The sequence below is a fragment of the Amblyomma mixtum genome, chromosome 7 (assembly GCF_055824585.1).
Source record: "Amblyomma mixtum isolate Tamu chromosome 7, ASM5582458v1, whole genome shotgun sequence".
In the NCBI taxonomy this organism is placed as follows: domain Eukaryota; kingdom Metazoa; phylum Arthropoda; class Arachnida; order Ixodida; family Ixodidae; genus Amblyomma; species Amblyomma mixtum.
In genome coordinates this window covers 82,353,951-82,366,685 of record NC_143018.1, presented here as the reverse complement: position 1 = coordinate 82,366,685, position 12,735 = coordinate 82,353,951, and the positions used below count along the sequence as shown (strand labels likewise).

Here is a 12,735-nt window from a genome sequence, read left to right as displayed (position 1 = left end):
CTCGTTATCAGCCTCTTCGCCACGCGCAGCGCCACGCGTTGTCATTCCAACACTCCGGTGTTCCGTCTTGTGTGGTAATCTTTTTTACTCGCGACTGTGCGTATATGCAGAGTGAAAGTGCATAACAAATTACACGAGCCCTGTTTATTTGTTGAAAATTACTCAAGCGGCTGTTGTGGCGACGGGCCGCAGGACAAGAGGTGACATTATGTAAAGGGTATGTTTTATGAATATAGTGGCCGTATTAGAAAAAAACGCCAATGTCCTCTTTAATTTTTTTCCAAAAGCGCCGGAAGTGTAGTGTAGCTGACTGCGACGAACTCAGAGCTGTCTTGTTTCAAAGTGTGGACAAACAAAATGTAATGAATCTATTCTAAAAACATGAACTTTAAAAATGGCAAGGAAAGCAGCCAGCTTTGCTTAATTGGCACATCGACAGAGGAAGTGTCATGACGAATTCGAGAACAAGGCTGACCACTTTGTCCTGATCGAAGATCTCGATGACAACGACGGGAGGGTCCTCCTTGATGTCCTCTTTTCTGCCGTACACCATGACGCTTGGGAATAGCAGCATCTCGTCCCAGGTGGGGCTGAGCGTCTCGTCGATCACCTGCGGGAAGACGAGGAACTTAAAGAGCTGTAACATGCTAGGAAACCTTCGTCTTATCCCTCCATTAGACCCCGCGAACACTTTAAGGCAGATACGGCTTTTATGCGGCATTTTCGTTTTTACGCGCTTTTGTTCTGCTCGCTAAGTGCCATTGGAAATGAGAGAATACTCACTGTGCAAATGCGTAGCCACCTTTATCATAAATTCTGCAGCAACGGGAGCGCACTCAGCGACCTTCAAAGTCATTTCCAGCGCCCAAAAATGCTTCCTGCTCCCAGTTGCCTAATAACAACCACATATCAAGTGCCCCAAGATTATTTGTAATCTTGATTTATACACATATTCATCTGCTTCTTTTTTCAGCTAAATACGCGTCATAAGATGATCTTGCCCATTCCTGAAAGCACAAATATCCATCGGACGGAGTATGGAGAAAGGTCATATATAACTGTTTCACTTATGGCGGCAATTTTTTTGTGTGTGCAGGTGCGGACATAAGTAAACGGGACACATTGTTCCGTTTACTTATGTCCACATCTTACAGTGTTTCGTTGTAACTGCAACCACTCCTTCCTTATTATACACGAAAAAAAAATTGGCAGTGGTTTAGCTCCGGTTAAACCTTGAGGATCGCGAAATAAACGAGGAGAGAGAGAGAGGCGATGGAGAGCGCGCGGCAGCGGCCCCGGCACGCTAGCTGTGCGCCGCTACTGCGCATGCGCAACTGGCGAGCGTGGCGGCGGCACCTCTGAGTCACCCACGCAGCGACGGCGGCGGCGCGCCAGCTGTGCGCCGTGTGACGTCACTGCTCATCGCGCATGCACAGTATGGCCTTTCGTAAGCTCCGCAAAATGGCTCGGCGACTCGCGTAGTGTTGCTTTCACAACAAAAGCATTGTTTGTCCATGAGAAATCGTACCAACGTTCACTACCACCATGCACATACCAGTGCACAAAATTTGAATCAGGCAACGAGTGAAAAATAACAGCAGACAATTACGTGCTCCATTTAATTTGGCCTCATCTGTACGTTCACGGAAACTCCCACGCTTGAGAAATAATTTTTAATACCACTGATGAACCTATTTCTTCCTCAGGTCTAAACAAGAAAACCGTGGTTATTGCTTGGAGGACATACTTCACTCCTTCACATGCCTATTATACAATGGCTTCGGTTTTCGGTCGATAAACACAAGGTTCTGTGTGTGATATCCTGTTGCATCCACCAGTTTTCAGTAGCTCAGATATGCGAAAGCGTTTGTGGCGTTATGTTTCAGAGTAAATCCAAGATCACCGAGGGTACAATTTTTTACGCAGTTGATAATGCTCACGAGGAACTGCGTAACGTCTTAATTGGTTTAATTACAGCTTTTAGCTCCATAGCTTTATTTAACGATTTATAAGTGTTTGCTGATAACGGATCTGAAGTACGGTACATGCCAACTTTTCGCGACGTCAGGGATGGCAAAAAATATGTGCATAGTTTTTTTTTTCTGCTAGCAGGACCACTGTTCATCATGATAGGACTCCCTTCAGTAGTGAGGATGTGGCGAGAATATACGGCGGTCTAGGGAAAGAGGATGGAAGCACATTTTTTCCCTCCTTATTCGGAAGTTTTCGCCGTGATGACGCAAGCATTTTTCCTGCGAGCATTTTTTTTGGCAATGGTAACAAAGCAGCTTTATTACACCTCAAATTTAAAACATTGTACTTTGTAAGGTAATCCAGCACGAAAAAACATTTCGAAACTGTGCAGTTTCTATCTGATGAGCAGCATGCCAAAGAACGAGCGACATACTGTTCGTTGAAATCCACTCGCATGCAATAGCGCTGCGAATACTTTTCCCGTTGATGATAACTGCAGTTGTTCCACCACAGTTTCGCGTTTAGAATCTTACCATGGTAGTCTGGCTTTGATCTCCGAAGACGACTCTAGCGAACGGATCAGAGAGTCCCGACGAGTCTGATCCAATGAGCGACCTTGCCTGGTACATGTGAGCCCGAAGCTCGAACACTGACTTTTCTGCAGAGACAGAGAGAACGGGAGAATGTTAATGAAGATGCCTAATGAAAGTAGGATAACCATAGAAAATCTATTTCTTCAGCAATTAATGCAATACGCGACAAAAGAAGCTCGTATAATATTAATGAACGAATAAATCGTTTAGGAACGGAAGGCCTGAGGCCAGTAATACTTAGGTTGCTCTAATCCAAAACTGCACACATGCAGTTAGTTCTTGCCGCCTCACCGTTTATCTTGGAACCAGTACAAACAGCTCTGTTAGCAGCAGCAAAAGTGTTCACTTTCAACTTGGACACTTACAAAGCTGGTTTGGTTTGGTTTATGGGGTTTAACGTCCCAAAGCGACTAAGGCTATGAGAGACGCAGTAGTGGAGGGCTCCGGAAATTTCGACCACCTGGGGTTCTTTAACGTGCACTGACATCGCACAGTACACGGGCCTCTAGAATTACTCCTCCAAAGAAATTCCAGCCGCCGCGGCCGGGATCGAACCCGCGTCTTTCGGGTCAGGAGCCGAGCACCATAACCGCTGAGCAACCGCGGCGGCACCTACAAAGCGTTTGCCCCTCTCGTCAACCGTTTCGACGTAATTCAGATCCCATGACTCCATGCAAAAGCACTGCATCGCCTTGCGTCCAAATGCATCGCCTTAGAACGGCGCTTCCTTCCCTCTAATCAAATTCGTAGCGCCATAACTAACCACAGCTTTTTACTCTCTTTTTCCATGTTTTCGCGCAACTCGTAGATATGTTACTTTGTTGCGATAACTCCGAATCCAGGGCAAAAAGCGAACGCTTAAGATACGCTACCCAAAAAGGGCATGCGTACATTGCCAAGAGCAGCTACAGCGACGCGACAGTAAAGCGGCTTACACCCGTTTGAACGGCACGCTTATAAACAATGCCACATTGATAAACTACTGAGGAAATAAAAAAAAAAAGGTACCTGTCGGCCGCATCGACTACACTGAATTGGTTAAAAAAATTAAAGAATGAGGAGGAGAATTAAAAACTACAACCAGAATGCGTGTTTGAGGACACGAACCCCATTTTATATCAGGCAGGGAAGAGAAAAGCGTTAGTCGTAGTGGGCGGTGCGCGATATTGCGAAACAGGACCACAAGCAAAGCATCACCCTCGAGACGCACAAAGTTGATCACAGATAACGGGAACACTTGATCGCATGGTTCCTACGGCTCTCGCAGCGCCACCTTCGGGCGCATCGCTCAGCTAGCGCACTTTCATAGTGGTTGGCCTCTGTCACGTTGGACACTTTTAGTTGGGTGTACACAGGGAGCTAACGTACGCAGCGACTCTGGGGGAGACGAATGCACATGCGCAGAATGCTGCGCATCTCGCAGCGTCTTAAGGGCGTAGGCAAGGTCTAATCATAGCTTGTGCGCGCTACGGGCACGTTACGGGGTGCGTTGACAAGATGGCGCCGCCCTGCTCGCCATCTTCAGAATAATTACACGTCGCTGCTGGAGTCTTCGACGGGATAGCTCGCTCAATTGGCAGCGGTTCGCTTTTATTTCGCACACTCTCGCCCATGCATAGATGTATAAGCAATAACTAGCCCCTATTTTTCAGATAATTTGGCGATTTTCAAACTCCTAGGCCTAACTAAATGTAAAGTGTTTACCTCGCAAGAACGACACCTGGCGAAGCAGTTGTCTAGCTTTTAGCCGGTTGTTACATTTTCTTCTATCTGCACAGTTTTTCTTCTTGGAACGAAAAAAGCTCGCAATACACCCACCCTAGTTATCAGTAATTACGGATGAAATTTCTCCAACAAAGCGTTGATGTGCTTTGGCGTCTTGTCACTAGACGGCGCTACCACTTACGCATGCCCCGGAGGGACGCTACGGCAGGCCCAGCTAAAAGTGTCGTATTTACACTATTTACAGCGTACGCAACGCAATAAGCGATGCGTGCGGAAGCTTACTGCGCACGCCCAACTAAAAGTCTCTGTTGTACAGTCGCACTACGTGAGGCGCCTGAAGGGAACGCTGCGAGAGCCGCAGAAACCACGTATTAAATTGCTCTCGATATGTATGGTCAGCTCTGTAGGCCATCTGGCTTACCAGAAAAGCAAGTCAGGCTTCTCATATTCTATACACGAGCACTGACCTCAGCTGCACCACGCGAATAAGAGCGATGTCCCAGTCGTTTAAATTAATTCTGTGAACCTGGTAGCTTCTGATGAGGAATCTGAGAGCGTTGCGGGCTTCGCTCAATGGCCTGCAGCAACTAAAGAAGCGGCACTAAACAGTTCAGCGTTCGCTATTTCGTGTTAGCTTTGTGCAGCACTCCATCAGTAGTGGGCAGCGGTAAAACGAGAAGAAACGGTTAAATGAGACCCCTATTCTGAGCACGAGCACTGCTTTCCGTGGCACGTTTCGTGAGAGATGCCAGCTTGTGCTTATCTGTGTTAACGAGCATTGCTTAAAACAAAGAATGCCTTTTAAAAGCAGCTGTATTGAGGTGACCACGACGTGCATTAACCACAACGGAAGTCACAGCTGTTACAGCGCTCCCGAACCACCATTAGCATGAGAGATGCTTGCGTTGGTACACGCACGTATTTCCATTGCTATTCTTTTCCTAAGTTTTCGCTAGTGCATCAGCGAAGTAATATTCTGCCTCGACATATACGGCCATTGCATTCTATTGTATTTATACATTTCAGTCGACATTCTGAGCTGGCGCCGCCGCGGTGGCTCAGTGGTTAAGGCGCTCGGCTGCTGACCCAAAAGACGCGGGTTCGATCCCGGCCGCGGCGGTCGAATTTTGATGGAGGCGAAATTCTAGAGGCCCGTGTATACTGTGCAATGTCAGTGCACGTTAAAGAACCCCAGGTGGTCAAAATTTCCAGAGCCCTTCACTACGGCGCCTTTCATAGCCTGAGTCGATTTGGGACGTTAAACTCCACAAACTAAACTAAACTAAATTCCAAGTTTGAAGCTAATTCGGCTTGTCTTCAATACATATTTTTTCTGTCAGTGGTTGAAAAGAGTTTCTTGTTATCCTGCCTTTGAGTTTGTCAAATTATCCAGCATAATACAATGTAGCGCTGTCAGCAATGTGCAGAGGCCGCTATGTTGGCAGAAAAATTCAAGATCTGTCCTCATTGCGAGATGTACGACTGAATAGTTCTGTGGTTACACGCGTTATCAATCCCAAACACGCTGCCAAGGTTTGTCCGGTACTGCGCACAATTGGTGCTACAGAGAATACAAACGTCTAGCAAAGTGGTGAGCGGAAATGAAAGTGCGCTCACCCGTGTAATGAAGCTGAGAGGGCGGTCCTTTGTCAATGTCCTCGACGTCCTTGACGTAGCCCTCGGGCAGTCCCTTGAGAACAGAGTGCTTGTTCTTGGTGGTGCCCAGCCAGAGATGCATGCGCAACTTGGCCTGAACCGTCCACCGGGCACTCTGGCTGACTTTCTTGCCCGGCTGGACGGCAAAACAAAAGAAAAAATGCAGTCTTTTAATCAATTTTACGCACCGGTGAGCGTTAAAGTCTCAGGGGTATCTAAGAGTGCAGTGCCACTGCTTGAAGGAAAACTTGTAAACAACAGCGCAACGACGTTTGCAGTTTTCATTCATTGGCTTTTGTTTTGCCACTCTTTCCCCCATTTATGTACAGTGTTTGTCAAAAGTAACCAGGCTGCATGGTTTGCATCCAGCTTGTATTGTGGAGCCCTTGTGGCTTTCCTAAACATCAAAAGTTGTTTGAAGGTAAGAAGATCCCCAGTCCTTACCTTTAGCAGCCATTTAAGCTTGAGAGAAGCTGTAAGGGCTCCACCGTACGAGCTAGAAGCAAACCATGCAGCCTGGTTACTTTTGACAAAGACTGTACGCCTATGTGCCCTGTTGTTTACAAGAATGCGCAGTCAACTACTTCCTGCAGTACGTCTTTGGACAGTGCTGGGGTTGAGAGTTAGGGCTGCATACAGATGCTAAAGGAACCGTGCACTAAAGTGATGTTGCAGTTGTGCAATTCGGCAACCTCAAAAGATACACAAATATTACTGATCTCCCAGCTTTATCTTTATAAAAAGCGTGGTGTGATTAAGGACCCGCGCGTAAGCCACAACACCTAAAGCACAAAGCGCATGGCGGAACGCCTATGGGCAGGTATTGTCGCCCAATGCAATGCAATCACATTGAAAGCTGGATGCCTCAATTAGCACATCGCGCGCGCATATTAGGGCTCAGGCAGATTTAGCAAAAGCGGAAGAAAGAAGCTTGAAGCGGCTACACAAATGCCGCGCGTAATAAAAGGAATGTAGTGAGTTGAACAGGTTTCTACAGGTGCAGATACTCCACAAAAAAAAAAAGCAAGGCATGATTATAGACTATAGTGCGTGGGTACATTCCATAATGTGCGGTTTTTGGCTATGCTTGGCGTTTTGTCCATACCTTGAAAAAGTTATAATCGTCGCCGATGCCTTTGTCCTAAACGGAGAAATTGTTTCGGACAGTGAGAACAAGGCACAGAACGGTTGTATGACAATAAATTTTTCATTTTGTTAATTTCTGTAGTGCACAGCCATTCACGTCAGTGGTTTTTTCGTTTGTTTCCAATGCTTATTATTTTGGTATTGCTTCGGAATAGAAGAAATGAGGTATATATTGAAAGGACGTTAAGTTTTCAATGGAGTTTTCAAGAAGCAAAGTAATATACATGGCCTTATCTGATGACCTCTTTGTTCCAGCTGAAAACCAAGCTCTTGCCAGCCGACGTTAAAAGAGAAACATCACGAAGCAAGATTATTATTTACAGAATGCTTAAAAAGTCTATTTTATATGGTCATGTTTTTAAGTGTGAACTTTATACAATTTGCAAAAAAAAAATCACTACACTTTAGTAAAGAACAGCTAGGACTGCCATCGTTTTCATGTTTGTAATTATTAACGTGTTATAACGCAGCTTAAACTCAGATAGTTCTGTTTTGCGTCCTTAAACAGCTTGCACATAAGAACAAAGAAGCACTATTTGTTAGAGAACCGTAGAACCATTTAATGCTTTTATTTTCATGCCAGGAGGACGGCTGCCAGCAGCTATTCTTTGCAACGGCTGGCGCAACTGTAAACGACAGGTTACATGAATAGGACACTCAAAAGCACCATGTACTGTCGGGGACAAAAGTGGCATAGTCCACGCGGCGGGAGCCGCAGCAACGGGAAACTGCGGCGTTTTGGCGAGTTAAAGCACGAAACATTGAAACGAGCCAAGCGACATGCCTGCTGATAATAAAGGTCACGCATTGGCTGTCCCAATACCAGATGCCGCCTGTAGATGACGTTGCAAAGCAGCTTTCCGTAGCTCCGGCTCTCGCCGCGTGGACTATACCACTTTTGACCCCGATAGTAGGTGGCGTTTGCCGTTGTGTCAGTCGTGTGAAAGCATGTCTTACAAACCTGCTAAAACGTTTACGCGTGTTGCCGACTTTTATAGTCGAGCATAAAAGCAGTCCGCAATCATACCTTGAGAAAAAGCGTCTGGACCTTGCCACAGTACTTTCCCGTCTCCTCTTCAATGATGGAGTAAATGAGATCTCTCGCCGAAATCCGATGGTAGGCGACACGCTTTCCGCCACTGATCATCCATACAAATACATCGGGCAGGGAATGCTGAGGCTGGGTTGGAGAGAGGAAATACAAATAAATAAAACGGACATCAACACTTCACCGTGCTAGTCTTCCAATCAGTAGAGACATCAAAGTTTTCTTTTTGTGTTACTCATTGACTTCCGAACAAAATACGCAAAGATGAGACAGGCTAAGCATTCTGATAGTTGCTTCTCAAGATTGATGTTAGTGTAGTCATATAATTTAGAGTTTGCCAGAAGAGCGTATTTCCTTATATCAATAATAGTGGCGGTATGAGCGCAGTTGCGCGTTACAGACTTGGTTATAATTCTTCTGATCAATTGGTTTATTTTCTGGCTCTGCGCAGAACCTCCTTAAGCCGTAAATATCTGCAGAGTGACGACCACCCTTGTAGCCGCCTTTCAAGACCGTCTGCATTTTAGGGGCGCCATAAATAGTGGATCCTTTGGCCCAATAAGAAATTATGTACTCTGAAGACTTTGGCTTCACTTGTAAGTGTTTCGGTAGAGCTGAAAATGCAAATCACACCACGGGGTGTGTCTAACGTGCCGGTTCTGAAAATTACTGCAAAATATCATTGTTTCACGGAATAAATCAATACATATATTTGTATCAGAATTTGATTTCATGTTTTAGTTGTGCAATGATGCGTTTGGCATTGCTATACATGTATCACAATACGCTATTCGCCTTCGACCACTGAATACTTTATAATTAAATTTCTTCGCTTACTTGTTCCCGTTTCCGTTTCAACACCCAAGCGATGGCTATGACTTCGAAGTGAGTATAGGTTACATGAGGCCTGGATAAAACAGCAATATGATCGCTGCTTCTTCAGTCGTTGTTATTATCGCTCTTATGGCAGGATGGCGCTAGTGTTGTAGTGTATTGAAAGGACGAAATAGGGATTTTATTGCAGCATTTTTCACGCCTCACGTGACCTATATTGACCTCTGACGTCAAACCAACGCTCGGAGTTGGAAAACAAACCGAAAGAAATGAGAAAAAAAATTCGGTTTAAAATTATTTGGCCGTAGACGGACACTATGTGTCGATCCATGTAAGCGAACATGCTACACATTGTTGCTAAGAAGAAAACACGGACCCAAATTTGGGTTCTGCGCCTAGTCGAAAAGTACAAAAGAAAAGTTTCTGTCGTCCCAACAAATTTTCTGCATCGTTGACCAAACGCTTATAACAGCGGCGTAATTTCGCGTAATTACTACAGAAAAATCTCTGCCTCTCCCGTAAACGAGAGTAGAGTAAGCATGAAATGTTTACGGGCCTAATGTCATCTCGGTGGACACCCGAACCGCACCGTACAGGAAGGGAGGAACGCCACCACCCGTTCAGCGCAATGCCTTGCCATTTGAACGCAAGGTTTTTTGAGGAAAGGAAACGGCGCAGTAATTCTCTGCCATCTCGGTGGACACCCGAACCGCACCGTAAAGGAAGGGAGGAACGCCACCACCCGTTCGGCGCGATGCCTTGCCCTTTGAACGCAGCGCTTCTCCCCCGGATCACGTATGACAACGAAGTGTAACGTGGCATTTATGTGCTTTTTGCACGCGTTATTAGAAATCGGAAATTATAATTCCGTGCATTATCAAACCCACAGCTCCACTGATATCTTGATAAACATTGAGAAGGCACTGGCAGCAGTTATTTTTTGTCTCATTTGGAGACCAACCGGCGCTTGCATGCCGGTCGCGTAGGAGGGCTTAGAGAGTCTCGTCTCGCTTCGGCGAGCGCGGCTTCGGCCGCTTCTTTTTGAGCAGCGTCCGCTCCGGCGGACGCAGTTGTTGCTGCGACGCGCGTCTTTTCTTTCCTTTTTCTCTTTCCTCTGATCTTTTAACTCTCCTCTATCTGCACGTGGCAGCGGTGGTGGCTTGGCTCGAGCCAGTAGCAGGCCCGTGCAATTTCCTCTTCATCCTTCTCTCAGTCACAACAACAACAACAACAAATCTCGTTAAGTCTCGTACGGTGCCCGGATGTTCTCGTTTCAGAGCCCGGATGACTGGAATTCAGTGCCCGGATGAGTGGATTTCAGTGCCCGGATGACTGGAATTCAGTGCCCGGATGACTGGAATTCAGTGCCCGGATGAGTGGATTTCAGTGCCCGGATGAGTGGATTTCAGTGCCCGGATGATGGCTCTCGGTCTCGGCGTGACGTCACCACACTGCCGACAACGGGAGCTAAAAGAATTTCATGCTTAAAATACTACAGAACTAAACACTACACAAGAGTACGACTGTACTGCAGAAAAAAACTATAAAACGACAGAAATATGCATCGTTACGAGAAAACTACAAAATATTTTGCCGTATTTTTGGTAGGTTTCTGTCCTTTTTTCCGACTGGGCGCTGCTTAATGATAGTGCCTGAAACTGACGATGCCAAACAAATATATTGAATTGGTGGTGACTTAGTGGTGAAGGTTCGGACGCGATGAAATGCCAGAAATTACATACGTCGTCTACGAGGTCGTTCAGCTTCTGCAGAAGACCGTAGGTGCTCCGCAGTTTTTCCTTGAACGAGTTCTTCGTCACAAGAGCTTTCATTGTCCTGGCCATGCTTCGAACGTGGTCCTGTAAAGTAAAAAAAGAGAAAATTGCAGTTGTCGCAATTTTTGAACATGCAGAATTACAACATAACCCAAATAAAGCAGCCATAGAAAACGTCTTTTGGGGTGTTGCCCCTGTAACGCCTCCTTCACACCGAGACAGATAATGGAATTCAATCACATGGTAGATGAAATTTGTGATCACTGAAGTAGTGAGTGTGTTAAAAAACAAACAGCGGTTTCGCGTCGAGCTTTTCTGTGCAGCTGGGAAAACTTTCTTAATAGAGTAATTTTTCTCAAGGCAGTTGCTTCTCAAGGCTTTCTCAAGGCTTTCTCAAAGCTTTCTGCTTTTTTCGATGGTTATACTGATTCTGCTCTAGAATTGTTCAAGAAGCAGCCTGGCACTTAATTGAATTTCTACCAAAGTCCATTAGCTTACCTTGAACCGATACCACGACTCTTGATGGAGCATACATCAGCTAATCAAGTTTCCAATCAAGGTTCCACTAAGAAGATCAAGCTAGGATGTTCGAGTGCGGATGCGTTCATAGATGTTGCAGTGTTACTTAAGACGACAAATTGTCAACCTCCGCCACCCGCTTTAGCGAGTTTTACTGCCGAAGCAGACCGCTGCGGCAAGATCTAGCCCGCGTCCTAGGGCTCAGTGGCCCGAGCGGCCATACCACAGAGCCATCATGGCGGGCACGACAGCCGAAGCATTGCACACTATATCGCACACATATTGTGAAATACAGTCGAACCTCGTTGTAACGAAATAATGGATGTAACGAAGGAATAACGATTTTGCTTGGAAGCTCGATCAACAAGGGCTATAACGAAGCTACGCCTATAACGAAATAATCGCAATGCCCCTTCGACTTCATTATAAAGAGTTCAGCTGTCATTGCTCAAACAATCGGCTGTGGTGGCTCAGTGATATAATCAAAGATCAAGAATGAACTGGCAGCATCACTGAGACAACTTACCATTTCGCGTTGGCAGTGCTTGAGCCTCTCCTTGTCTAGTTTTGTTTTGCCTGTGGGGCCTTGACTCTTTGCTTGGCTAAGATAGCGCCTGTGTGTAAGAAGGAAACAACGAGTTAAGCAAGGGTGCGAGCAGCTCGAACTTCCTAAACAGAATTACCCAAGTCCTTTCTTGTCTGGAAGCTGATTGGGGATAGTAAGAGAGTTACAGCCTTCAAAGACAACACACAGCACACTGAAAAACCAATTACCTGAATATTTCCTTACCCCTGCACAGTAAGCAATCTCAAGCCTTTAGGCTTCTGGCGTGACTCGGCTGCAAAGCGCATTTTCCATTTCCTCGACTAGGCCCTATTTCTTTTGTTCAACAAAGAGGTGAAATTTAAAACTGAAATAGTAATGCGAGGCGCTATATCTAGATTAGGTTTTATAGAAGACTTGCCGAACCCAACACGAACGCATTAATCCCGTACATACGTTGCACGCAGTAATCATGGGATGTCACCATGGCCTGGGAAATTTTAATGTCAAATAAGCCCGTGCGTTCCTGCACAATTAACATTCGGAGGCGCCTTCCCATTCAGTTTACTCGGTAACAAATATTGTCCTGCTGCAGCACAGCTACCCACCTATCTATATTCACCCTCCTTGACATTGCCTAGTTTTTCTGCCTAACCTTTCCGTTCCGTCTCTCTCTCTCTGGAATTTAAATCGATACGGCGGAATCGCTCAAACTCCCTTGTCAAACAACGTCGGCTGACGTTAACTAAAACTACTTGTGTGAGCCTCAAATCGTTCAATATTCAGAATTGCAAAAAAGTGGTATGGAAGAATTACAAAATCACCGCAGCCAGTGTAAATATACCTTTAAGGCGCGGCGTCACGTCAGACAAACGACTTCCGGGTCATAGGCATAGAGCATGGCATGATTGCCACGTACCT

The 12,735-nt window shown here is 45.8% G+C and overlaps 1 protein-coding gene across 1 annotated transcript in view; it reads right to left on the bottom strand.

Moving 5' to 3' along the window:
- mfr (ferlin family C2 domain-containing myoferlin misfire) overlaps positions 1–12,735 on the bottom strand; it is a 320,505-nt gene that overhangs the window by 30,925 nt on the left and 276,845 nt on the right. Inside the window, exons 21-26 of the mRNA XM_089553028.1 lie at positions 11,797–11,884; positions 10,719–10,835; positions 8,122–8,274; positions 5,910–6,084; positions 2,508–2,632; positions 476–610 (exon numbers count right to left, since the gene is read on the bottom strand). Coding sequence (XP_089409154.1) covers positions 476–610; positions 2,508–2,632; positions 5,910–6,084; positions 8,122–8,274; positions 10,719–10,835; positions 11,797–11,884 — 793 coding nt within the window. The remainder of the gene's footprint in view (positions 1–475; positions 611–2,507; positions 2,633–5,909; positions 6,085–8,121; positions 8,275–10,718; positions 10,836–11,796; positions 11,885–12,735) is intronic.